Raw genomic sequence first — 24,802 nt, 5'->3', positions numbered from 1 at the left:
CACTTTCTCTGCCCTCTTACTCTCAGCCTGATTATCCATTGCCAAAAACATTGTGCCTCTAAGGAAATCTAGGGAAACATAAAGAATCAGCAATTTTATTTCTAATTAGCCTTGGCGTTACCCTTTTAAACTAAGAAATGCCTCCATTCTTTGAGAATGAGTTTCAATATTGATGTGGAAGCAATCAGAATCAACCCATACCTCAAACAGCCGGACTCCAATGATATGCCTAAACCCCCACTTCTTTGGTTTTTACACATCACGAATTACAGAAATGTTAGTGATCTGTTAGCTCTACCTTGGAGATTAAGATATAAAGAGATGTATGTATGTGTTTCTGTGTGTGTATAACTCAATGGAAAAACCTCCATTCATCTCAGGCAAAATAAGGGAGATGCTCTGAATCTTCTAAATACCATATCAGTACTCTTGCTGGTAGGATGATTTAGAGGCACACCATAAGAGCTCTCCTCGCAAAGATGTGCTCTTTTACAAGAATTCACAAATTCAATAACAGAATAATTGAAAAACATTAATATTACTGATATTAATGAAAAGCCAAAGAGCAGGATGAGCCACTGTGGTCAATCTAAATTCTGAAAATAAGAGCAATTTAATAACTTTTTTTTTTTTAAGATTTCTAACATGCGTGAGAGATGGAAAATAATCTGTGGAAAAGCACTCAATTTTTAATGCTTTATGGACCAAAGGCTACTTCTAGTTACTCCAGTGTAAGCCAGTTGACCGAATTGGAGCTCTCCCTGTGTAACAGAGTAGAATTTGGCAGTAAAGTTACCTTGTTAATAAATGAGTAAGGTGGCTAGCGCACAAAATGTGGTCTTTATAATAGCAAATTCAGTTATGCTGGTTTCTTTTGTTTGTGCTATGCAATAAATAGCAATACATGGTATTTCTTATTTAGAAAGTGATTTCGTGCAGGGACCCCATTTAAGAACTCTGTGTTACTTTAAGTCTATTGAAACCTTAAGTGAGAGGATTTGCCAGAGGTGACAGCGGGGACCCAAAGCAATTACATGCAAAGATTTGACATCATCGTGGTATCGGAAGTGCCTGTAGCATAAGAGCACGGATTTAAAACATGTGGGGAAAACCAGGGTCGCATATGATGGTTGCTCTGCAATACTTGCGTCCTTAAACTCCGTCCCTGCACCGTGAGCCACCCGCAGGTGCACCTTAGCGCTGACGGAGACCACCCCTCTCCGCCTGACGGCGGCGATTTACGCGCCTCACTATCTGTAAGAGCAGGAGGGCGAGCACTTGATCTCGTATTGCTGAAGTAGCTTACTGTAGGTCCACACTAGTCTTACTTGAGGAGCCGTAACACGCATCCAGCGTCCGTGCTGCTAATGAAAGACGGAGCTTTCGCGGCGCGGAGCGCCCCCCCGCCCGCAGCCGTTACCCCGGCGTAGCCGCGGGAGAAGGGTATTTCCCGCCGGGAAAGGCGAGCTCCCGGGCGGCAGACGCGCTTCCTACCCCGGCGGGAGTCGCGCCGGGAATGAGACCTCCCTCCGGCGGAGGGGAAGGCGAAGCCCCGCGCCCGGCCGTACCTGCGGCGGGGCTGCGGGCGGGGCGGCGGCGGCAGGAAGGGGGCGGCGCGGCGGGGCGGCGGTTCCGGGCACGTCGGCGGGCGCCGCTCGTTCCTCGCGCTGCGACCCCTCCGCCGCCCCCATGGCCGCTCCGCAGGACCCGCTGCCCCCAGGTGAGGACGCCGCCGCGGGGAGCTGAGCGGGCGGGGTGCCGGGAGAGGCGGCGGCGGCGGCGGCTCCCCGGTCCCCCCCGCGGGTCCGGGGCGGGCGCTGGGCGGGGTGCGGCCCGCGGCGCCCTGCCGCCCCGCTACCCTCGCCGGGGGAGGGTGTCTGCGTCTCTGTGTGAGCCGCGGCCGTGGCTCGTAGGGGCCAGGTGAGGAGCCGAGCCCCGGCCGAGATTAAAAGGGTTCGTTAGTTGCTCCCTTCCCCCGCCGCACGCGCTAATTAAGCATGGTAATAATTTATCATGTGCTCTGCTGATGTGATTTCGCGCGACTTGTCTTGTCAAGCCTGCTGCAGTGTTTAGCGTCTAAGTTAGCTAGTGCTTGCTAACAGCACATTAAAAAGCCATTTTCTTAAAACCCCAGACTCCGGGTGCTTAGGAACCCCACGCTTTTTAACTTACATGGCTAATGGTGCAAATGACTTTTGAGTACCTCATCTGAGGTGTGTCAGCATCAGTTTTTCCCTGCCTGTCTGCTCAGCCCGCGACAAAGTTTTGAGTAGTTAACAGTAGACAAAAATGCACAAGTGCTCATGGACTTGGATTTCTCAGAGGACTGAACATTCTAATACAATTTGCTGTATTTTCTCCTCTTACTCAAACCTGAATTACATGTGCCTCTGGTCAAAGCACCATTGTTGATTTGGGTTTAATCAAAGGATTCACCTCTATGAACATCATTAGTATTAGGGTGATCACTTTGAGTTGTACAAAGTTGTACTATTAGTATGTATGCCCAGCCTTGCTGTGAAAGAGATCTTATTATGTGTATGGATGAACTACATAACCTCGGTAGACCTTACCTGCTTCGCTCACTACTGGTGGTGTCAAGGCTATCTTGCAGGGAAAAAACTGTAACAGAGAGGAATACCATCTCTGCTACATGTTGCCTTATAAGCCCCCTCCTGCTTAAAGGCCGAAAAGTGGAGGTTGCCAAAACTCACCTTCAGACTTCCTTCCAATGCAGGGATGAAGAGCAGATGTAGGATTAGAAGTTTGAATGTGTATACACATATATACATTTGTGTATATATAAAATCTATAAACTGTTCACACTGGTAAGTGCACAGCATTGCATCCCATTTAGAATAGCAGTATTGAACAGAGAGAAATGGTGGTGATGGGTACAAGCCTGCTGCTCCTGCTGCAGACTGGTTATACTGGACAGGCTCAGGCAGAAGAACCATGGCAGCTGCTGAGCAGTGTGCAGGTGCTGGGTGGCAGAAAGGAGCTTTGGGAGCAACCATTGAACCTGACTTATGTCTGAGTCCATTTGCGCGTGCTGAGTATGTCCATCTGAGTCAACTCACGTGTGGTTCCTGGCAGAAATGTGGGGAAGTAAATGTAGGTCAGTGGCTGTATGCTGTCAGTGGGGAATATGGTGATAGTGATTTTTTGAGGGATCCCAGATAATGTTACCAAGCTGTCTGTCAAAGTATGGTCTGCACTGAATAGTCAGTCAGATGATACTTGTATTTCCTGTCAGCCTTTCAACATGCAAAACTGGGTGTTTTACATTTGAGATAAACAGAACTTTCCTCCCTACTGTTTTGTGCACCTGCATCCAGCTGTATGACATGAGCTGCAGAATGCTGTGGGAGATACGTGTGGGAAAGAGAGAGGGGACATGGTGGTTTAATTGCCTTATTCACAATTATATATGAAGTCTGTGGTTTTCAAATTATCTACCTACTATCAGTGGTCAACAAGACCATGGTGAATCATCCTCAGCCAGTATGTGGAGCCTTTATTCTTAGGTACAAATATTTATACGCATACATGCCGCTTACAGAAAACGTTGGGACTTGGTAGTGCTCTGCAACAGAAAAAACATGAAAATCACTGTTCTTTATAAAGAACTAGAAAAACAAAAGGGAAGAAATTGAGGTATAGGAAAAGAAATATAGTTTTAAAATATTTTTCAGGATGGATGCTAAGCAAGAAAGATGCAGAGTCACAGATGCATACTGACTGTGTTTCTGTGTGAGACCTAGAAAGCAAGAGTCAAAGGCACCACCCTGTACCTGTCACCTCTTGTAGAGTCACCCTGGGGTCTGTCAAGTCCTTATTTCAAATGCCTGTATTCCTGGAGCTTCTCTCATTTTTTCAGTGGTTCTCTCTGGATTGTGGAAAGTAAATTACCTGTGTTGCAATGTACCTTGGCTGTATCTTGGAGATGTAACAGAAGATAGGGAATGAAGCCCTTGCCATAGCTACAGTAGCCACCAAGGTTCACCAGGGCATGGAGCTTTTGTGGGGTTTGCTTTCATCTACCTCAAGGCTTCTTTTATATTACAAGGGCAAAAGAAAGAGAGACCTTTTTTTTTTTAAATGCATCTAAGAATCCATAAGGAGGAGCTGTAAGGCCTCCAGAATAAAATGACAGTAAGTTGCATGCTTTGCCACTGGGTTTGTTGGGTCTTTGCTGACAGTGGAGAAACAGTGCGACTAGGAATGTCTGGGCTGACTTTCTTCCCTGGAGCCTTTCTTTGGCTCCCAGTACCTCCTTTTTCAGCTTTCCTTTACAGGGTGGGCTTTTCTCCTTGCCCCTTTGCAGTTCCTTTGCAGCTCTCCACTACTGTTCCCACCTGGATCCTCCATTTTTGGCCCTACTCTCATGTAATGCAAACGCCAGCTTACTGTATTTTCTCATATCCCAGTCTGACTCTCAGCCTCTCTGTGTTTGAGTTGGGAAGCTTATGGCAGTTTGTGCTCGCCCTTGCCATCAGGGCAAGGCTTTATCCAGAACATTCTGTTAATACCATGTTTCTGGAGCAGGGATTTCATATTTACCAAAAGGGGCACGTGATAAGAATATGGGGGTTTGGTTTGGGTTTTCTTCCTCTTCTACGTATGTCTTCCTAAACTTTGTACTGCGGTGTGAACATGGTCATCTGAAATTTCATAGACCTCTGCCTTTTTAAAATATTCAGTGTGTGTGTGTGCCAAGGCTGCGCTCAAGCCTTGTAGATGTGACCCCTCTGATCATGTGCCACCTGCCTGGACAATGCGTGTGGTTTTCCTATGGGCACTAGTGCTGAGAAAGGCTCTGCCTGACGTTGCAGAGAGGGGCTGGGCACCGCACCGGACACCCAGGAACTGCTGCTGATGGGGCTGCCTCACGAAGCAGGAGGGAGAAGGCTCTGTCCCAGAGCCCTGGGGCTGCTTCTGTCCCACTGCTGCCACCTTTTTTGTTTTCAGGCTTGTTTGTTGCCCTGTCTTGCATTGTCTTACGCTTTAGAACATAGAATCGTTTAGGTTGGAAAAGACCTTCAAGATCATCGAGTCAAACCGTTAACCTAGCACTGCCAAGTCCACCACTGAACCGTGTCCCTAAGCGCCACATCTACATGTCTTTTAAATACCTCCAGGGATGGTGACTCAACCACTTCCCTGGGCAGCCTGTTCCGATGCTTGACAACCCTTTCGGTGAAGAATTTTTTCCTAATATCCAATCTAAACCTCCCCTGGCACAACTTGAGGCCATTTCCTCTCACGCTATCACTAGTTACCTGGGAAAAGAAACCGACCCCACCTCACTACAGCCCCCTTTCAGGTAGTTGTAGAGAGTGGTAAGGTCTCCCCTCAGCCTCCTCTTCTCTAAACTAAAGAGCCCCAGCTCCCTCAGCCGCTCCTCATCAGACTTGTGCTCTAGACCCTTCACCAGCTTTGTTGCCCTTCTCTGAACACGCTCCAGCAACTCAATGTCTTTCCTGTAGTGAGGGGCCCAAAACCGAACACAGTATTTGAGGTGTGGCCTCACCAGGGCCAAGTACAGGGGGACTATCACTTCCCTGCTCCTGCTGGCCACACTATTCCTGGTACAACCCAGGATGCCGTTGGCCTTCTTGGCCAGCTGGACACGCTGCTGGATCATGTTCAGCCAGCTATTGACCAATATCCCCAGGTCCTTTTCTGCCGGGCAGCTTTCCAGCCACTCTTCCCCAAGCCTGTAGTGTTGCTTGGGGTTTTTGTGAACCAAGTGCAGGACCCGGCACTTGGCCTTGTTGAATCTCATACAACTGGCCTCAGCCCATTGATCCAGCCTGTCCAGATCCCTCTGTAGAGCCTGCCTACCCTCCAGCAGATCAACATTCCCACCCAACTTGGTGTCATCTGCAAACTTACTGAGGGCTCACTCAATCCCCTCATCCAGATCACTGATAAAGATATTAAACAGAACTGACCCCAATACTGAGCCCTGAGGAACACCATTTGTGACTGGCTGCCACCTGGATTTAACTCCATTCACCACAACTCTTTGGGCCTGGCCGTCCAGCCAGTTTTTTACCCAGCAAAGAGTATGCCCGCCCAGGCCACGAGCAGCCAGTTTCTCCAGGAGAATGCTGTAAGAAACAGTGTCAAAGGCTTTACTAAAGTCTAGGTAGACAACATCCATAGCCTTTCCCTCATCCACTAAGCAGGTCGCCTTGTCATAGAAGGAGATCAAGTTAGTCAAGAAGGACCTGCCTTTTGTAAACCCATGCTGACTAGGCCTGATCACCTTATAGCTTGTTGTTCTATTGTATTGAGTAGATTTGTTAGAGTAGGTCCCAAAATAAACCATTATGCTACATTTGAGTTGGTTAGAATAGTGTCTGTGTAACTTCTGTGCTATTTTGGGGCTCAGTGTTTATACTGTGCATTTTGTAATTCAATTCTGGGACTGTGTTCTAATTGCACTGATTTCTAATTCTGGGAGAAGGAAACCACCAAATATTGATTCCAGTCACCTCTTACTGGTTGCAGCTGAAAACATTTAATGTGTGCTTGTAGTAAGTATAAAGACTTTTAGAATGAGAGTGACAAGAATGGAGTGAAAATCCTACTATGTAATTTAAAATGCTTTTCACTTTTTGAAAACACGATACTTATCAACAGAAGAGATTCCTTGAGGAAATGTCAGGACAATGTTAAATTACAGGAGTGGTTTTGTGAATCCTGACTTCTTCATGAGATTTGTTTCAGATTCTCTGTGGACTTTTGGTCAGTATCCCACTATTATTTGTCAATTTAGCCATTGATGCAGAGGGGTTGACATTTAATGATTCACCTGCAAGTACTTTGAAGATTTATTTTTTTATCCTTTTGATGTTAATATAATTGAAGTTTATGATTCTACTGTATACAAATAATTAATGTTTACCTCAAATATGGTTTTTTATTAGGTTTTGTACTACAATCTGCTGTTTATTATAGTATTAATTTTTGTTGTAGTGGGTATGTTTGCTGTTTGAATTATTGCTTTGAGGAAGAAACAGAGTGCTGTTGCTAGGAGAACAAAACTTACCTTTTAGCAGATATGCTGGATTTTACTCTTTATTGTGGAATTGCTTTGTGATTTTTTTAATTTTTTTTTTTTTTACTAAAAATGATTTAGAATTTTCATTTAAGTCTATCTTTTTTTTGCTTAGAACTGGGTTTCCTTGTTGCATGTAGTTTCTCATCTATGTGCTAGTAGGTCTGACATTTTCTAGTTTGTCATATTTTCTTGTGAAAATGTAATTTAACATAATGCATGTAATGGCTGTATAGTTGTGCTTTATCTTGGTCAGACAAAGAAGCAAAATATGAATTGCCAGACAGAAATATTTTGAGGATTATGCAGTAATAACGCTTTCTTATTCTCAGCAGATCATGCAGCAAAAGAGCCGGTGGAGGATACAGATCCAAGCACTCTTTCCTTAACAATGGTATGTATTTCTGGTCTAATGCAGTTAAAATCATTATAGCTCTCTACAGTTATGTCATGCAGAAGTGAAGTAAAACATTCAAGAATGTCAGTTCAAACCCTGCAGATATATATATAGGGGTTTGCTTATCCATATGATTGTATAAACAAATTTCAATTTACTAACCCTGTGCAATTAAAGTGTGAATAAAAATACCAATAGGTATTTAAGCTGAATTGGATGCAATCAGCTGAGCTGTCCATGGGAGAGCCTCTAGAGGCTGACATTCTTCTGTCTATATGGGTTGGAGGGATAAGGAAACCTACCTAAGGCTAAAAATTTCAATTGTACTAAGTTATTACTCCTTCCTGTACCTATGTGAGTTAAAGTCACGGAAAGGTAAGACCAAACAGCAGTGGCTTACAGCAGGCATGGGTGAACCTAGGGAGAGACCAAACAGCACTCTCTAGTGCTTGCTGGCAAACAGAGTAACACCATTTATGACAAGTTTTTGTGTCTTAGGGTATTAAACATGCCAGTCTTATGCTGAGACAAGGCGTATATCAGGTAAAAGTAATATGAAATTCTGTGAAGTCTTTTAAGAGTTTTTAATGTTGCTATGGATTGCTTACTCTGGGGAAAAGTTACAGTGCCATGTAGCCCAGAGAGGACTGTTGTCTAATGTAGTTATGTAAACAGCTTGAAATGCGTTGGTTTATTTTATGCATGGCAAGTGAGCAAGCTATTGCTTTGCCTTGGTGTTTTCATCCCATTTTGAAGCTTTGCAACAGGGAGTAGGAAATTGAAAATTTCACTCGTACTTTAAATGCTGATCCTTCACTGGGATCCATTATTGCAGCCTGTGTACATGCATTTGTGTTAGCAGGTTTTAATAAAAGATATAGACTTTGTGATTGTTTTTGTGGACTGACTAAATTGGATGCTGTGTTTTGCTAAGGGGGAGTTTTTTTAAAAGGTGAGGGAAAGTTGCTATGTCTAAGATGAATGAAAGTTTGTTTACTCGCCTCCCCCCCTTAAATTAAGATGTCTTTAATCTGTTTGCTTGGTTACAAGCTTCTATAAAAGCCACACCTACTTTTACATAAGGATAGGGGTCATAGGGAAGGAGGTAGATTTCAGGTAAAGTAAGTTATAACATGCCTGGAAATCAGCAGTTATCCCCTTAAATTCGGTAATAATAGTTTTCTATTGCATCTTAATCAGCTTCTTAATTTTAGAGCAGAAAGGAAAAATATTTTTTTTCTTTCAGTACAGTAACGTTTTAGTAAAAGCTTATATCTGCTAAAAGAACTTTTGAAGTCATCTTTGTTCCTCCTGGTATGCATTACCTTTTCTAGATTATCTTGCTACTTAAATGCAAAATTTCTTCCGCAATCTCTGCTTTTTCACTAAAAAGTAATACCTTTAAAAATACTGCAGCAAAGCAGCAATCTCTATTACTTTTGCATGTGCTAATCAGTAGTGTTAGCAGCATCTCAATTCCCACATAAGAAGAGTGTTACTATATCTAATTGTAGACAGATCAACTAGTAGCAATTTAAGAGATACAACTATAATTATGCAGTTTTATATACTCTTTCTCCAGCACAATTACATGCAAAATAACAAGCATCTGTTTCTCTTGCCTTTTTGTGACAGACTGAAAAATATCCTGTCCAAGACACAGGAGTACCTAAAGGTAAGTACCGTGAATTCTGCCTATTCAGGTGTCATAGATCTGTGGTGTTACATGCAATAAAACCATTGGTGTTATCCAACAAATTGAAATACTCTTACTTTTTCCTAGATGTTTATGTTTTAAATGTAGTCTCATCTTCTGTATATTTTTAAGGTCAATTTGGTATGTATATATAACTTTTGAAATTTCCTTCCAAAGTTTAGTTTTGATCTAAAAGTCAGGCTAAAACTATCGTCAGAAGATCTTGGGTCTCAATCTGGAAGGAAAATACAGTGGTGCCATTGAAAAACAGTGTTCAGAGAACAGATGGTAGAGACATGATAATGTTAGAAGGTGGCTTTGAAGAGATTACCAGTGCTTTCAGGTTATCAGAAATACAATCCAGAAATACTTCCCAGGTCTCTTGCCTCTTATTGTATTCTCAGCCCTATAACCAATTAACTCTTCATGCCATCTTTTCCCTTCAGCAGGTATTAATACCATCTACTTGGGAACCTAATATAGGTCCACTCTGAACAAGTTCCTGCCTCTCCTCGCTGAAAATGGAGTGAGTGCAGGTTCTGTATTGCACTGAAGTCAAATACTTGGATTGCTCAGTGTGAATATCCCCTTTATGATTTCCTTGACATGTGGGGTGGGGTTTTTTGTTATCCCAGGCTTCACCGTTGGCTTTTGTCCAGGGAATGCACTGGCAGGGGCTTAGTTGAGGAGTGCTCTGCAGGCAGCGTGTTCTCCATCCTGTGTGGCACAGCAGGTCTGCCACGGGGACAGACACAGGAAACTATGCAGAAGTTAGTCACAATGGAAACTTTTGCTGAGGAGTGTTAGCAATATTACCCCTACGGTTAAAGAAAGGTTAGAGGCTGTTTTGGGGGCTTGAGGCAGCCAGCCAGAAGTGCTGCTCAGTAGGGAAGGAGAATGCAGGATGAAAACTATTTGAAATTGTAAACTACCTTCTGTTTGTTTGCAGGCAAGTGGTTTGTTCCTTCAGAATTGTTTATTAACACTAAAGCAATTTCTCTAACATTCTTTTCCATGTCCTGTTTTTTATTTCACCCGTTACATTAGGTCCTCCTCAAAGTTAATTAGATGAATTCCTAAATTTCAAATTTGTCAAAATTGTTTGAAATCTAAGATTGCATGTTTTAAATGCATTTAATTTAAAAATGAAGGCTGAGAGGAAGTAGAAATTTCATCACTTTTTGTAGAAAGGAAATGAACTGGGTTTATTTTTAATTTTAGTTTCTGCTTCCTCTTGCTAAGTGTAAAAAAGATGTAAGTACTAATATAGCTTTTGACATTTCCCCTTTGGAGTTGAAAGTGATACAAAAACCTCATAATATTCTGTTTGTTTCTGTGATTTAAATTTTTTTCAACGAATGACTTTTCATAACTATTTCTATAAAAATACAGACTTAGAAATATGAATCTGTGAGCTAAAAAGTGTTACAGATGTGCAGGTCTGATTCTGTGTAACACAAAATTATGTTTGCTTCAGATTCAATGTTTGAATAGACAGTACATTGGCTGGGGGAGGGCTGTTATGTTGCTTTTATAGGTCAATTAATGGACCATTTTGGGGCCATAACTTATTAAACTCCTTAGCACCCTCTACCAATTATGAATTAAAGGTGAGTTGAGGAAACTTTTCATCTTGCAGAACTATGCTTAATGTTTATATCATGTTTCGATTATAATTCTACCTCTGCTTAAATATAGAACAAATTTCACACATAATGTTTCCACACAAATGAAGTGGAATTTTGATGCCCATACTCTGCATTTTCAGCCTGACTTTTTTTTTGGTTGTGTTTTGTTGGGTTTTTTTCCTGTCTCTGGACCTACAGTCATAAAGAATAAAGATGGTCCATATTAAACATTTACCCTGCTGGGGGTGGAATACTACTTGGCTTTAAGTTTTAACAGTCTTATAAAACCAGAAAAAGAGGAAAATAATGATTTTGTTGGTTTTTTTCCTTGCAAGTGTAAGGATTAAGTCTTTGATTCAGATCAATTTCTTGAGTGAGATAAGGAAATACATCTTCTTTCTGTTATCTGATGATTCATAAAGATAATAGCTGTTCTTCAATGAGATCTTACCACTAAACAAACAGCAAATGGAAATGTACCAGCACTACAAACATAGGCACCACCACGGAGAGTTCTTGTGTGTAAAAATGTGGAGAATATAACCCCTTTTAAGCTCGTGTTAATGCTTGGTCAGCACCTGACCCAGAGGAATTATGCAAATGGCTTGAGGATGAGGACCTTATTAATCATGCAAAGTGAAATTTGGCTGTTTGCACAAGGTTCACAAAGGGCTTATGTATCTCTTGTACCCCATTTTGAGGGCTGAAGTGAAGCTTGAAAGGTCAATAGAGTTTGTGCTGTACTGAGGAATGTTGTGCTTTTCAGTGGACTCCTGGGGCAGTTGATAAACAGACTTTGAAATGGATTATTTCAGTGCTTCAGAAAACTGTGTAGTAGAGATAAGTAGGATGAGCCTAATTCACCAAGGGGCAGCATAAAAGGTAAATATTTGTGTAGTACATATTTCAACAATTATCAGTGTAAGTGCAATGAGAAAAGCAAAGCAGAAATTAGTGACTTGCGAAAATTATAGTGACTTGCGACAGTCGTCTTCAGCCTACTTTGATGTATTGGTTCAGTTAATATTCTCTGGTCAGCTTTCTGAAAGAAGAACCTGACTCTTACTTCAAAAATAGTGTGGTGGTTGTTTAAAAAACAACTGCTACACTAATAGCTAAGTTCTGCAAGGATTATTTTTCTTCACGTGGTCATGCTCTGTATGATTGTTGCAGTCTCTGCCAATTTAATATTTGGGGCTTTTAATGCAGCATTTCCCAGTGACTGATCATGTTATGGAGTTAAATTTTGTATGCTAGACATCAATAATTTATGTTTGATAGTCTTACTATTTAAATTTGTATTTGGGTGGAAGACTAGTGTTTCACAGTCTTTGTCTTAGATGAGGAATACCTAACAGATCAAGTTACATTGGAAATTGCATCTGTGAACATCAAGACCCTTACGTCAGATTCTGGCCTAATTCAACAGGTAAGAAAAATGATAACTGAATGTGAACTAAGTTATTGTTGTTGATTAAATAAGAACGTTAACAAATAAATATATTTTCAGACTATATCTGGAGAGCATGGAATTACTCAGTAAAACAGACCAGAAATAGGCTCTCTTTCCAGGAGTTCAATGAAGTGAGCTTTTGTGGAGAAGAGCTGAAGAAAGGTTATTTCATCATTAACGTGTACTTTGTAATTTAAATAGGTTTTGATCAGTGTGTAGATGCTCTGAAGAAGAGCTGACAAAGAGTTAAGGCTTTGTCATGCATGAATAAGTGAAGAAGTAAGGAGTTCTAGGTTTTGGACTCCTTGTGTTTTGCCCTTAGGGAGGCATTTGGCTATTCTGCTTTAACTCTGGGACACTGCTCTTCCTGTAGTGGTAGCACTCTCCACTGTTTGTGAAATCTCACATTGCTGTAGGGTGGGCAATGCTGAGCAACCCCCATGCTCCATGGTTACCATCTTTCAAGTGAATGCTATTTGCTGAATTTCAAATTGATTCTCTTTGGGTTGAGCAGAAAACTTGGAGAAGAGAAATGAATGGGCATTTTCCAGCGAGACGAAGAATTAAAAGGAGTTCCTTATGCCAGAGTCCGATCTGAATTTCATGAGAAACAAACATGGGTTTGGTATGCATTTCACAGATGATGGAGGTAACGGTCTCATTCCCATCATCAAGAAGAGAGCATTTATTGCTAGCTTAGAATCAGTATAGTTATTTCAGTGTATTAGGGTGTTAATGGTTCTACAGAGCTGGAAAACTTTCTGCTTATCTTCTCACTGCATAGGCTTTGATTAGACCTGTAGAGGTTGATTGGATTTTAGATGTGGGCAAAAACCATTCTTGCTTAATGCCTTCATTTCATGGGGAGTAATACCGCATTGTCTTATTGCAATTACAATACAAGAAAATGATCTTGAATAAACCTGAGTGCATCTGACTTGATAAAAGTGGATAATAACTGATCAGTAAAAATACGAATTTTGAACACAGATGTATGGCACAGGTAAGTATCCCTGGTTTTCTTTGTACTTTTTGCAGTACTAGCCACTCTTGTTATTTTTTATCACAAGACATGAGTATAATGACATCTCTTAAAGGCATTTAGGTATTAGCTTTCACAATACAGTTTGAGCTTTCATGAATTCATAAAGCCTGAGAAATGTTACTAAGTTCAGGACAGCAACTTAGCTATTGCAAACTAAGTGAACAGTATCTACTCCCCCCGCCCACCCTCTTGTTTTTATTTGCTTGTTTCTTTCTTTTGAAACTTACCTCTGGGGAGGCTGAGCTGTGATGGGCAGCTCCTCATTCTCCCAATGAGCTACCCTTCTGGGGAGTTGCTCCTCAGGCCTCAGTAATAATGTTCTACCTTTTTAAGGATTTTGTGGGAATGGAGACTGATGACTATAACAGGATATCCAGATTTAATTTTTCTTAAGCTTTAGGTGCTCACATGTTGCCATGAAGGCCAAGTTCATGTTTAAAAAGCTCTGTCCAGAGAAAGCTTACGTGGTGCCAGTGGAAAAGTAAACTACTAGAAGATAATGGCAAGGATTATTCTGTTGCAAGTGGCATGTGCAGTGTTAGATTTCTCTTGAGCAGAGAGCAGACATTTTGTGGGGTGAATTGATGTTGCATGTGCGATCTTGCAGTTTTCAGGTAATAAAGAAATGCTGAAAACAGCATGCAAATTTTTCCTTTCCTAACAAAGTCTTTAAATATTTTGGGGATAGTTTACCTTCTTTATAATTGGACTGTGAATGTATGCATGTTCATCACATCAACTGAAACTGCCTATATTCTATTTTTAGTGGATTCCTTAGTAAAGAAGGTCTAGCACGTTGGAATAGAATATCTTATTACACTATATTGTTACTCAGTTGATTTGTGTTTGCATGCACAGCCTGCAAAATGTTAAGAAGCCTGCTGTGATAGTTTTGGAAGAATGACGCAATACAAAAAAATCAACAATACTTTATAGCAGCTATCTAAGGGGAAAATCCCCTTCTGCTTTAATCTTTAAATCCTCAGCAGAAGAAAGCTATTTCACCTGGCTGCACACCCGCGTAGTTAAAGGAAGGGCAGCTGCAGTTTCCCACAGTTCTAGGATCAAGGTGCTGTCCTTCCAGTTTTTAGATGTTGCTCTCTACATACTAGAATTGAAATGTTACAATGTGTGTTGCAGTCTCAAGCTGCTAAGTAATTTCATTATGTTTAATTAGCAGGCAAAAAGCCACTGAGGGAATGTTTACTTCAAACAGGAGGGTTAGACGTGAACCAGCAGAAATGTTCAAGTCCACCTGTTGTCTAGAAAAGCTTCCTATGTATGTAAAGAAATTTGTAAAAAAAGGTCCTTCACTTTTCCTAGACCAATGAAACAGTCCCTTACTGCATGTTGTAGGCAAAATTCTAATTTTTTTCATTACAAAGCATTTAAAAAAATCTTTTTAATCAAGCCATATAAATTGTTGAACAGCTGTTGAGGGATTAAGAACAAATTATTCAAAAGATGTAACCCCATAGCATGTCATTAATAAAGATGACATTGTTCAGTGGATACAACCAACAGGGCAGTTTTGTGAGCCAAAGCATGAAAATGCTGCCTGAAAAGACTGCAGATTGTCACTATTTCCTCAAAACCAGATATATTCCCTGTCTGACTTTACAAGTAGCTTGGGATTCTTCTGCAATCTCCTGCCACTTGTAAATTAGCCAAGTAGTTATTCTGGTGTTCAAATAACATTGTTTTGATTTATATTTGTTTTCTGCTTTGTAGCCAGAAGACAAAGACACGCAAAGCCATAATGACAAATCGCTTTCAGGTAATATGTCAGCTTTACTGTTCTACATATTTTATTCCTAGATTTTCTTTAAAGTACTTTATTAAAAACTGCTATTTGTCATAACCAAGAACTGTCTGGGTAGTCAATGGTTGTGCTCATTTCATTACCAGTGTCATTTACAGCTTCCTTTTTGTTCTAAAGGGGGTGGTGATCTATAAAGCAGACCGCACTAAATGTGTAGATTGGGCTTTCCAAATACATCTAGTACATCCACCTTTGGAAGAAATCTGTAAACAGCTACCTGGAGAGAGTAGAAGCTGGCAGTGGGCTGTGGGCAGGGGGCTTACCCCATAATTGTATGAGCTTACCTGGGGGGGGGGGGGGGTGGGGGGGTGGATGATACACAGCCCTGTTAATCTAACAGTGAACAACTGAGAATTTCCTGTTAGTAAAGAAACTTGTCCTATCATGTAGCATTAGGATCATGCAATTAGGTGGGTAGGTCATCATTTGCCCATCAGTATCTAACACAAGGCATCTTAGAAAAGCAGGATTCTTTATAATGCTTTTGATAGTCTGCACACAGTATAGCATAAGAAGCAGGTTGGTTTAGTTTTGTTTACCTATAACTGTGCCCTGTGTTTTCTTTACCCTTTCTTCCCTGCTTCTATTGGAGGACAAAACTTACTCTGGCATCCTTGCAAAGCAAAATAAGATGAAATTCAGATAAGGTGCTCTCCTGCCCTTTGAGCTCAGCCAGAACTTTGATTGGATTACATTCATTTTGTCTTGTTTCTATAACTAAATCTTGGTATAAGTGCAAATTTTGTCTCTCTTCAGCAAGAGTTTAGGGTGCACAAGAACAACAGAATATTTCACATATATATTTCTGTAGAGAACAGCTGCAAGGCCTGTGGAATACCTGTAAGCAAAGATGTCACCAGAACATGTTTCCCTTTAACAGGGAATCTAAGCATTTGTATGAAGTTATGTGTCTGTAGCAGTGTTGTTGCTGCATGTCCTAACTTGTTGAAAACTTCAGAAGATGTCTTTAGCCTGCTAAAAAAGCAAGCCGATGAGCAATGTTACAAAAATAACAATAGCCTGTTCTTCCCTTAAAAACAAAAAGCAAAGTGCATGCAGAAGCTACATTCAGCTGAGTTGCTTTTATCAGCACTAATATTCAGAATAAAAAAACCCACAATTTGACGGACTTTCTGGAATTTTCACACAATCTGACAATAATTACTGCAAATGAAAAAAAACCAAACCAAAAAACCCTTAACAAATGCTGTTGTCTGTATGAGTAGGTGGCACTGATTACCAGATTTGCCCTTAGCCAGAGATACAGTTCAGGTCTCTTAGACCAGCACTGATCCAGCACTTGTAAATTGTGTGTCACTGTTTTCTGTTGTTGTTTTTAATCACTCACTTGATTAATATCAGTTTTCTCATTGTAGTGTCCCTTTTTCAAAGAGTTTTACCCCAAGTAGGACCAGTTACTTCCCTATTTCAAGCTGTACTATGATGCTGGAGGGCAGAAGCTTCAGAAAGTGCTTCTAGGCTGTGTCCATTATCTACTACTCTTTGGAGATACCAAATTCTCCCTGCCTTCAAAAATGAGTAGGGAGTGTTCAGGTCCTATCTGCAGCCAAAATGCTCAAACAATGCCCTATACCACTGCAATGTTAAAGGTCTTAGCATTAGTATTTAACTAGAAACATGACTAGAACTGGTTCTGCATGCTTTTATGGGTTATTAATATATCATATAGTCTGATAGCACCACATTGTTCACAATGCTGGGGAGATATTGACTGTTGTGTGTGGGAGACCTCTAAATGGCAATTTTCAGTCTTTGCTGCAGATTTTAGAACGTATCACCACCTACTTCCAGCAATTTGGTATTTTTATTTTTCTCACACATGGAGGAGTATGCACTTTATTCCTTTCTATAATGTACCTTAAACAGGCTTGCTTGGTAGAACAGGGACAGCTTTTATTGTAAGAGCCCTTACAAAGCAAAGGAACATTTCCACTTTTTCATTGTGTTAAAGTACTAGATGTTAGTTGTGTTTGCAGCTGTCAGCAGAGATTCTCCTGGTGCAAATATTTCACGTTGTTATGAAGGCAGCAGCCCGGAAGTGCAAAACCTTTTCCTTTGTGCTACACATATGTATACAAAATGCACATAATGCGCACATAAGCCTGTTGGTGATGTAAGCAGGGGTTATGACAGATTCAAGGAAGCAACGTAGTTCCCAAAAACAAAAAAGGGGAATATCCCTGCTCACATACTGAATTGAATTGCATGCCTTTTCTATAAAAGTATGAATATGGTACTTTCAAAATTACTGTCCTTTTGATTATAGCCACAGAGTGTAGTGAAGAGAGAAGTCTTAGAAAGTTAATTTCATGAGTACTTCATAAGGAAAGGTATTATATCTCACTATTCTGACTTTTTCAGAAATGATTCACAGGAACATAATACTCATCAACCCTTTGTGCTTTTAACTTTTTGTTCCTGGTGAAACCTCAGCAATAGATCCTAACTTCTCCCCATGTAATGGTTTTCACTGCAGATCTCAAGAAAACCTGCAAGGAAAATGGCACCTGCTCCTTGTGCTTATTCCGTGCACCGACCATCAGTGACATGCTCAATGATGAGGACTTGTTGTACACAGTGAGGCTAAAGCTGGATCCCTGCCACCCAACAGTGAAAAACTGGAGAAATTTAGCAAGCAAGTGGGGGATGACTTATGATGAATTATGTTTCCTTGAACAGAAGCCCCAAAGTCCCACCTTGGAGTTCTTGCTACGGAATAGTGACAGGACTGTGGAGCAGCTGATTGATCTCTGTAAATTTTATAAGAGAATTGATGTTGTGAAAGTGCTGCTGAAATGGGTAGAGGAGGAATGGCCGAAGAGAGGGAACAGAACTTACCAGAATGACTTCTAGGTCAAAGAAAGTTGTTAGTTCATACACGTTAAACGCTGGGACTAGCTGCCACTAGTACATGGGAAGTTTCCCTTGCAAGAGGGAGAGAGCCTGTACTGATGGTTTGTATACTGTGTAAGCTTTATGTACTGTATACACATATATATGTTCTGTGCCCTCAGGGTTGCAAAGATAACCTTCCAAAAATGGATGGAGTAATGCAGGTTGTGTTCTAGAGTCTACAAATGCCTTCAGTTTCTTTGCTGCTGTTTGTAGCCTTCCTAAGCAGAAGAGGAATGAAAAAGCCAGACCACTGGTTTTACTGCAGCAGTTGTGAACCATGTCAGTTGTGTGCTGTTGCTATTGGGAAAGCCACAATTAGAAGGCAAGTCTCTTGGCCTTTCTGGCAGCCCTTCCACAATTTTATATGTTCTACCTTGTAGAAGATGAGAGGTTATTTTTTTTCTTTCCTTTTTTTTTTTTTTTAATATTTTTTAAGCTTTATGACACTGTTTTTGGCACAGAAACACCTCAGTGTTCCAAGCAGCAGTTTGGACTTGCATGTTACAACTAATTCAATGTTTCAACATCACATTCAGGCAATTTAAGCTTTAAATCTCTTTTATGAGCAAGAATAGATGTTAAACAAAATAATTACTTGCATAATTCTACGTCATAGGGCATATATTTGCTATAGAAGAAATCATGCAATTCAGAGAGACTTTCCAGCCCATAACCACTAGGGACCAAAAAAAACCAATTCGAATGCTTTATACTTAAAATTACTTTCCAAAGTTTTGAAGACAATATACACTCTGAGTGCACTTATCTGTTTATCTCAAATGCCTCTCACTTCGCAGTGTGAGGTGACGGCTAATGCCTCACCCACAGTATATTAGTAGTATTGAGTATAACTTCCCTTTTCACAGGCTGTGGTTTTCTTTACAGTTCTGTGTGTTGACCTACTTTCTGCCTCACACCAAAGTAGTTGCACACTTCTGTGAAACTAGCAAAAGTTTATGTATTGATTAAAGCCACTCCAATGGGAAATTAACAGGTGAATTCATCTACAGTCCAGGTGGATGGTTATTAAAGCACTTACAGTGGTTTAGACTGATATTTCTCAAAGAATTTTGATACTCTGAATTACACTGTTTACATTTTAAATACTTTAGAAATCGGTCTTTTTCCTACCATTCTTGTGTTCTAATGTTTTAAAAAAACTTCTGAAAAATCAGTTATACAATATGACCTATAAAGTACTTACAGCTATAATGCCACACACAAAAATGTTGTGACTTAAAAATACTTCTAGTTGCTACCCTTACTAAAAGTATCTCAGACAATACTAGTATGTACATAGGTGTTTATACCAAAGCACTGGTGAACAGTATGTCAAGATGTGGGGCAAAACTAGAATGGGGTACAGGTTGATGCACTGTTTACTTTTCTCAAGTAGAAATGACTAAGAATTAGTGGCAAAGCTGAGGGAAGTCTAATGCTGTATGCTGAGTTTCTTCCTGTAAGAGAATGAAAAGGGACCTCGAGTAATACTATGCTATAGATACCGAGCAATATGGTTACAGAGAAGCTAGAAGTAAAGACTAACATTTTCAATGTCAGGCACTAGTTCTGGGGTGGCATAAATTAGCTTTAGTTTAGTGACTTCAGAAAGCTGAAGATCTAGTTTCAAGGTGAAAAGACTGACCTAAATTTGAGGTTTGAATTTTTTAATTTTTTTAAATCTTGTGGAAGACTGGAATTTTTAATAACTTTTTTTTTTTTAACCATTCCTCAAACAAGCTGCTACTTTTTAGAACAGTAAGTTTTCTAGCCATATTTTAAAGAGGAAATTGTACTGCTGTATATTGTTGGGGCTGCAGTTCAAATGTTTTGTGTTCTTCTAGGAACAGGGGTTTCCCGATAGATGTCTGTCAAATCTAACTTTTGCAAATAATCTTCTGTCTTTAGTTAGGAGCTCTAGAATCAGCTTTGAGGACTACTGCTGTGGCTGGGCTGCCTGCTATTTTCAATTTCTACAGAGGCATCCACTGTGTATGTGCAAATAGCTCATAATGCAGCTTGTCCAACATAATCCCCATACCTTGGGCCTACTATATGCACAATTTAGGATTATGTGTCTGTGTGTTAAATTGTTATGAGTGATGAGTGCTGGCATGTGTGCCAACAGCTTTTCTCTCCTATAACATACCACAGGTATATGTGTGTGGTGGTAGAGTATGCTCTGCTTTGGTAGATCTGGTCCAGCAAGGAGCTGGAGTCCTCACCTAAGACTCACAGTGGGAACATGAAATGATGCAGCAGCATTTCTGAATCAAGATGCTCAACTGAAATCTACCACTTTTCATGTTTTCTGGCTAAAACTTGTAATTTTGAAGAAACACTGTTGTCTTGTGGAAATGAGTTCTGATCCCTTGAAGCTCTTGAAAAGTCCATGTCAGCTGCAAGGATTTATGTCTGATGGAAATAAAGCTGCTTCTGAGAGTTCATATGTGGATTCTATATAAATTCAACACTGAAGGTTGAAAATGTTAGCCTTAAACTTCATCACACACTGGATTACTCATTGGTATACTTGAAATATTTTTTTCCTCTTTGTATGGCATGAATTGAGATGTACACACTTTTTTTAGTTTTATATCTGTTTACAAGATATTGGGTCTGAGTGTTCAGTTTATTCTTATATCTTCTGTTATGATGTATACTATTTTTAGAAGAAATATAGTTTGTCAATGTTTGACTTTATTGTATTTGTTTTTATTACAGCTAGGAAAACAACCGTTTTCCTTCTCACCAGTCACCTTGGAACCACTGAGCTATCAACTAGTTCTGCTGTGTAAAAAACCATCTTGTATACAAGATTCATGGTGTCTTAAAGCACCTATGCTTGCGACAGATACTGCTGTTCAGGGAAGGAAGATGCACTTTTTTAAAAACTTTTCCATACGAAAAATGAGTTAATTTTGATAAGATGATGAACAAAGATGTTTATCTAGAAACTTGCAGTGGAATTATTAACTATGGGGAGGTATGAAACCTACACTGGGTGAACTCTTCCTGAATTAATAACCAATATGGTAATGAAGGTTAGAGTATCACATGGACACTGAAAATGCTCAACTAGACTATCAGTTTTGTTCCATTATATCTTTCTCCTATTCACATACAAGACCCACTTTCCCTTGAGGGATTTCCAGTTCTTTGGCTGCCATCCCTATGCCTGCAGGATAATCAGTGGCCCTTCCTACCCACTTCAGCTTCTATGAAGATGTCCAAACCAATAAATTCTTTCATTCCTGCAGCTTTATCTACGACACGGTAAGCCTAATAACTGTTCTTCAACAGCAAAGGTACAGTCCTGTGCTCTAGGAGCCCCTAGTTTTGCTGTAAGGTCAACTATGGGGCATCCCCAACAGAATGGTGACAGTATCCAGTGGCCTTACTCACTGCATGCACTTCCCTTTGATCTGTGGAGAGGAATGCAAGATGGATTTGTGGCTGCCCTTTGGAAGCCTACCATGAAGGATAGGGAAGACAGCACGGCCCCAGGTGCTTGCTTGGAAGTAAGTTGTACAGAAACTGTAAACCATACTTCTTCCTGAATCACTGCTGAATAATGGAGAGTGGCAGCTCAGTCTGGGCTGTGCTTCGTGCAAAAGACTGCGTGTTTTTCACTGTCTCAAACTGACTGCCTCCCACAGTTCCAAGTCAAGCTGTTAGCAAATGGTAAAAAATGTAAATTCTGCCTTGTGGTGGTTTCAGTTAGGGTAACACTGTTGACTCGTGGCCAGACATAATTGGAAATTGTTTGTAGGACAGCAGAATTGTTTAAAACAAGGTCAAAGAAAGTGCATGGCATTTATAATAATATAAAGAGCAGCCTACTTCTGTAATTTTTGCAGCATATCATGTGCTTTCTCCATGAAGGAAAAGCAATTAGTTATTCATAACTAATTTCAATATATCTTGTAAGTCTTAAATCTTGTGTCAGTTTTGGACAGTAGAGCAGAGCGGCATTAAATGAGGACTTGGGCTTGTTGCGTGTTTTGGCAGAAAAGTGCTTTTCCTTGCCCCTGAGCTCAGCTAGTCCTGATTGCATGGCTATGGTCAGTTGCTAGCCTTAGCTGGGTAGGGAAGGTATGGATCTACTGGTCAGACAGGCTGAATATGAGGAGCACTAAGAAGAATTTATTTGGAAAGGTGGAGTCTGTAGTACTTGTAAGCCTGTACATTGGCCAGGAACTGGGACTGAGTCATCTTAGAAGAAACTGGTGGCAAAGAGGAACTGACAGACCTGGGAAAGGCTTGCCTGTACCTTCTGTTGGGGCAGGGGCAATTAAAACAGCCAGGCAGACTTTACTAGTTGGTTTGATCTCTGTATTTTACCTTTGTAGGGTGGTGATTCTTGATTTCAAAGGCAGGTCATTGGGGTAAATGTATATTTGTTACTGCGGTAATCAGAGTTGCATCAAAGAATCTTAAATGTCAGAAAGATAAAGCAGTGCAATTCTTGTTAGGATGGGAGGCCTTTTTGAACTCCGACAAGAAAATGTATTGGTATGCTGGGTTTGTTCAGGCTTTGTTTACTGGCCTTCACAGTGCTATGAAGATGAGGATTAAAATTGGAGAAGAGATGAGAAAGAAGTAGCTTCTGCCAGAAATAATCAGTAAGACATAATGTCTATGGTGTTAACTTTCTCTTTCCTCTGATTTATGTATACAAACAGTTTCCTTGACTGAAAATCTTAGTTACTTAGAGCTGCATCTTTCTACTTTTTTTGAGAAAATTCCAAACAAAAGGCCAGATGTGCTAGTAACTTGGAGAATAGATGTGTTCTGTATATCTGTGTACAGCATGAGATGGCTTCATGGTTTAGGCCCAGCCAGCAACAAAGCACCACCCAGCTGCTTGCTCACTCCTACCCCTGGTGGGATGGGGAGGAGAAAATGTAACGAAAGGCTTGTGGGTTGAGACAAGGGCAGGCAGGGATCACTCACCAGTTATGGGTATGGGCAAAACAGACTCAACTTGGGGAAAAAAACCAAAATCAATTTAATTTGTTACCAGTCAAATCAGAGTAGGATAATGAGAAATAAAACCAGATCTTAAAAACACCTTCCCCCCACCCCTCCCTCCTTCCCAGCTCAACTTCACTGCCGATTTTCTCTACCTCCTCCCCCCCAGCAGCGCAGGGGGATGGGGAATGGGGGTTGGGGTCAGTTCATCACACGTTGTCTCTGCCGCTCCTTCCTCCTCAGGGCACGACTCCTCACACTCTTCCCCTGCTCCAGCGTGGGGTCCCTCCCACGGGAGACAGTTCTCCACAAACTTCTCCAACATGAGTCCTTCCCATGGGCTGCAGTTCTTCTTGAACTGCTCCAGCGTGGATCCCTTCTGTGGGCTGCAGTCCTTCAGGCACAGACTCCTCCAGCGCAGGCTTTCCCATGGAGTCATAGCCATCTTTGGGGGCATCTGTTCCCCCGTTCACCTCCATGGGATGGGGGGGGCAGCCTGCCATCTCACAACGGGCTGCAGGGGCATCCCCTCCTCCAGCACACCTCTTCCCCCTCCTTCTTCAGTGACCTTGCTGTCTGCAGAGTTGTTGCTCTTACATCCCCCTACTCTGTTTGCTGCAGGTTTTCCAGAAGCTTTTTTTTTTCCTTCGCCAGCAGCGGGTCTGACTTGGACCTCGGGAAGATTCTAGCAGCTTCTCACAGGAGCCACCCCTGTAGCCCCCCTCTCCTGCTACCAAAACCCACCACACAGACGCAATACAGATAGATAACGCAACCTTACGTATCCGCATAAAGGTGCTTTTTTTTTTTTATTATGAGTTTGCTTCAGAATTACCCAATATTTAGTTTGGGAATGTTTTTTGTCTGTAAAAATAACCAAAGTTTCATGTTGTTGATGACATAAAACACATTTACACAACTAAAAAGTTTCTTAAGAGGAAGAGCCATGATAAGAATAAGAAAGGGGCACCCAAATCCTTACACTAGCATCTTGAGTCTAGGCTGAGGGTTTTTTTCATGTTTGTGCCCAGTATATGTGAGCTTCCCCCACTCCTCTCAAGCTTCAGTTCATTCACGATCCCATAAATAGTTTATTAGATTTTTTTGGTCCTAATTTACTTTTGTCTTTACTTTTCTCTGCAGCTGAGTTCACCAACTCAAAGGTCTATTAAAAGCCTGTTGCCATCTAACCATCAGAAAACACCTACCATCTCGTGGTGAGAGGTGATACTACAGCCATCTCATTTCTGCCTTGAAAATGGAGCCATGCTGAGGGCAAGAGAGCCCACCTGTAGCTGCAGAGACACAACCGGGAGATCCAAAGGCAACTGCACTAATGACGGTGTAGCTAAGGTGTGAAGGTGTAGTCCTAAGGATCTTGGGTTTGGTCACAGTCTCTAGTTTGGAGAACATCACACAGTTTTTTGGTTTGCACAGATGCATGGTGTTTCTTGCTTTTTATCTCCATAGGTAGGTAGGGACTGAGGCACTATGTTTGTGTAGACTGTGGCACAATCATCTTTGGCGGGGGAGAGACAGGGCAGGCATAGCACAGGTTTGCTCTGGTATCTGTTGCAATGAAAATGGAAAGTGATCCTGACTACTTTCAGAATCCTAGAGCATTGTGTCACCGATTTAAAAAAGAAGGGGTGAGTATGTTTTATGGGTTATATGGCCTATAGTTGGTTTTCAAAAGGACCAGTGACTTCTTGTAACTCGTTTGTTCTTTGGCCCTCATACCTAATCTGTATCTTGTTTGCTTTTATGCTTCTCGTCAACCTTTTGATTTAAAAAAGCAGGCA

At 41.1% G+C, this 24,802-nt stretch overlaps 1 protein-coding gene across 4 annotated transcripts; it reads left to right on the top strand.

The window, feature by feature from the left end:
- The first annotated feature begins 1,492 nt into the window (after positions 1-1,492).
- On the top strand, positions 1,493-20,473 carry EDARADD (EDAR associated via death domain). Of its 4 annotated transcripts, none has more exons than XM_069800689.1 (6): positions 1,493-1,720; positions 7,402-7,463; positions 9,102-9,141; positions 12,119-12,219; positions 15,020-15,065; positions 17,608-20,473. In XM_069800689.1, the coding sequence occupies exons 1-6, from the start codon at positions 1,690-1,692 to the stop codon at positions 17,982-17,984; spliced, it is 657 nt and encodes a 218-aa protein (XP_069656790.1). In that variant the 5' UTR covers positions 1,493-1,689; the 3' UTR covers positions 17,985-20,473. The 4 variants fall into 4 exon arrangements, with proteins under 4 accessions (XP_069656790.1, XP_069656791.1, XP_069656794.1 ...); XM_069800690.1 differs by having other exon boundaries at positions 1,498-1,720; positions 7,405-7,463; XM_069800693.1 differs by having other exon boundaries at positions 1,591-1,720; positions 7,405-7,463; positions 12,131-12,219.
- Positions 20,474-24,802: the final 4,329 nt, after the last annotated feature.

The sequence above is a fragment of the Haliaeetus albicilla genome, chromosome 13 (genome assembly GCF_947461875.1).
Source record: "Haliaeetus albicilla chromosome 13, bHalAlb1.1, whole genome shotgun sequence".
Taxonomy (NCBI): domain Eukaryota; kingdom Metazoa; phylum Chordata; class Aves; order Accipitriformes; family Accipitridae; genus Haliaeetus; species Haliaeetus albicilla.
The sequence above is the reverse complement of the archived record's forward strand: the minus strand, read 5'-3'. Positions and strand labels throughout refer to the sequence as shown.

Excerpts from the sequence above, each read along its gene's own strand:
- EDARADD (XM_069800689.1), top strand. The coding sequence starts at position 1,690 with ATGGCCGCTCCGCAGGACCCGCTGCCCCCAG. Across the intron at positions 7,464-9,101 it reads GCACTCTTTCCTTAACAATG|ACTGAAAAATATCCTGTCCA; the intron begins GTATGTATTTCT and ends TTTTTGTGACAG. Across the intron at positions 15,066-17,607 it reads TAATGACAAATCGCTTTCAG|ATCTCAAGAAAACCTGCAAG; the intron begins GTAATATGTCAG and ends TTTTCACTGCAG.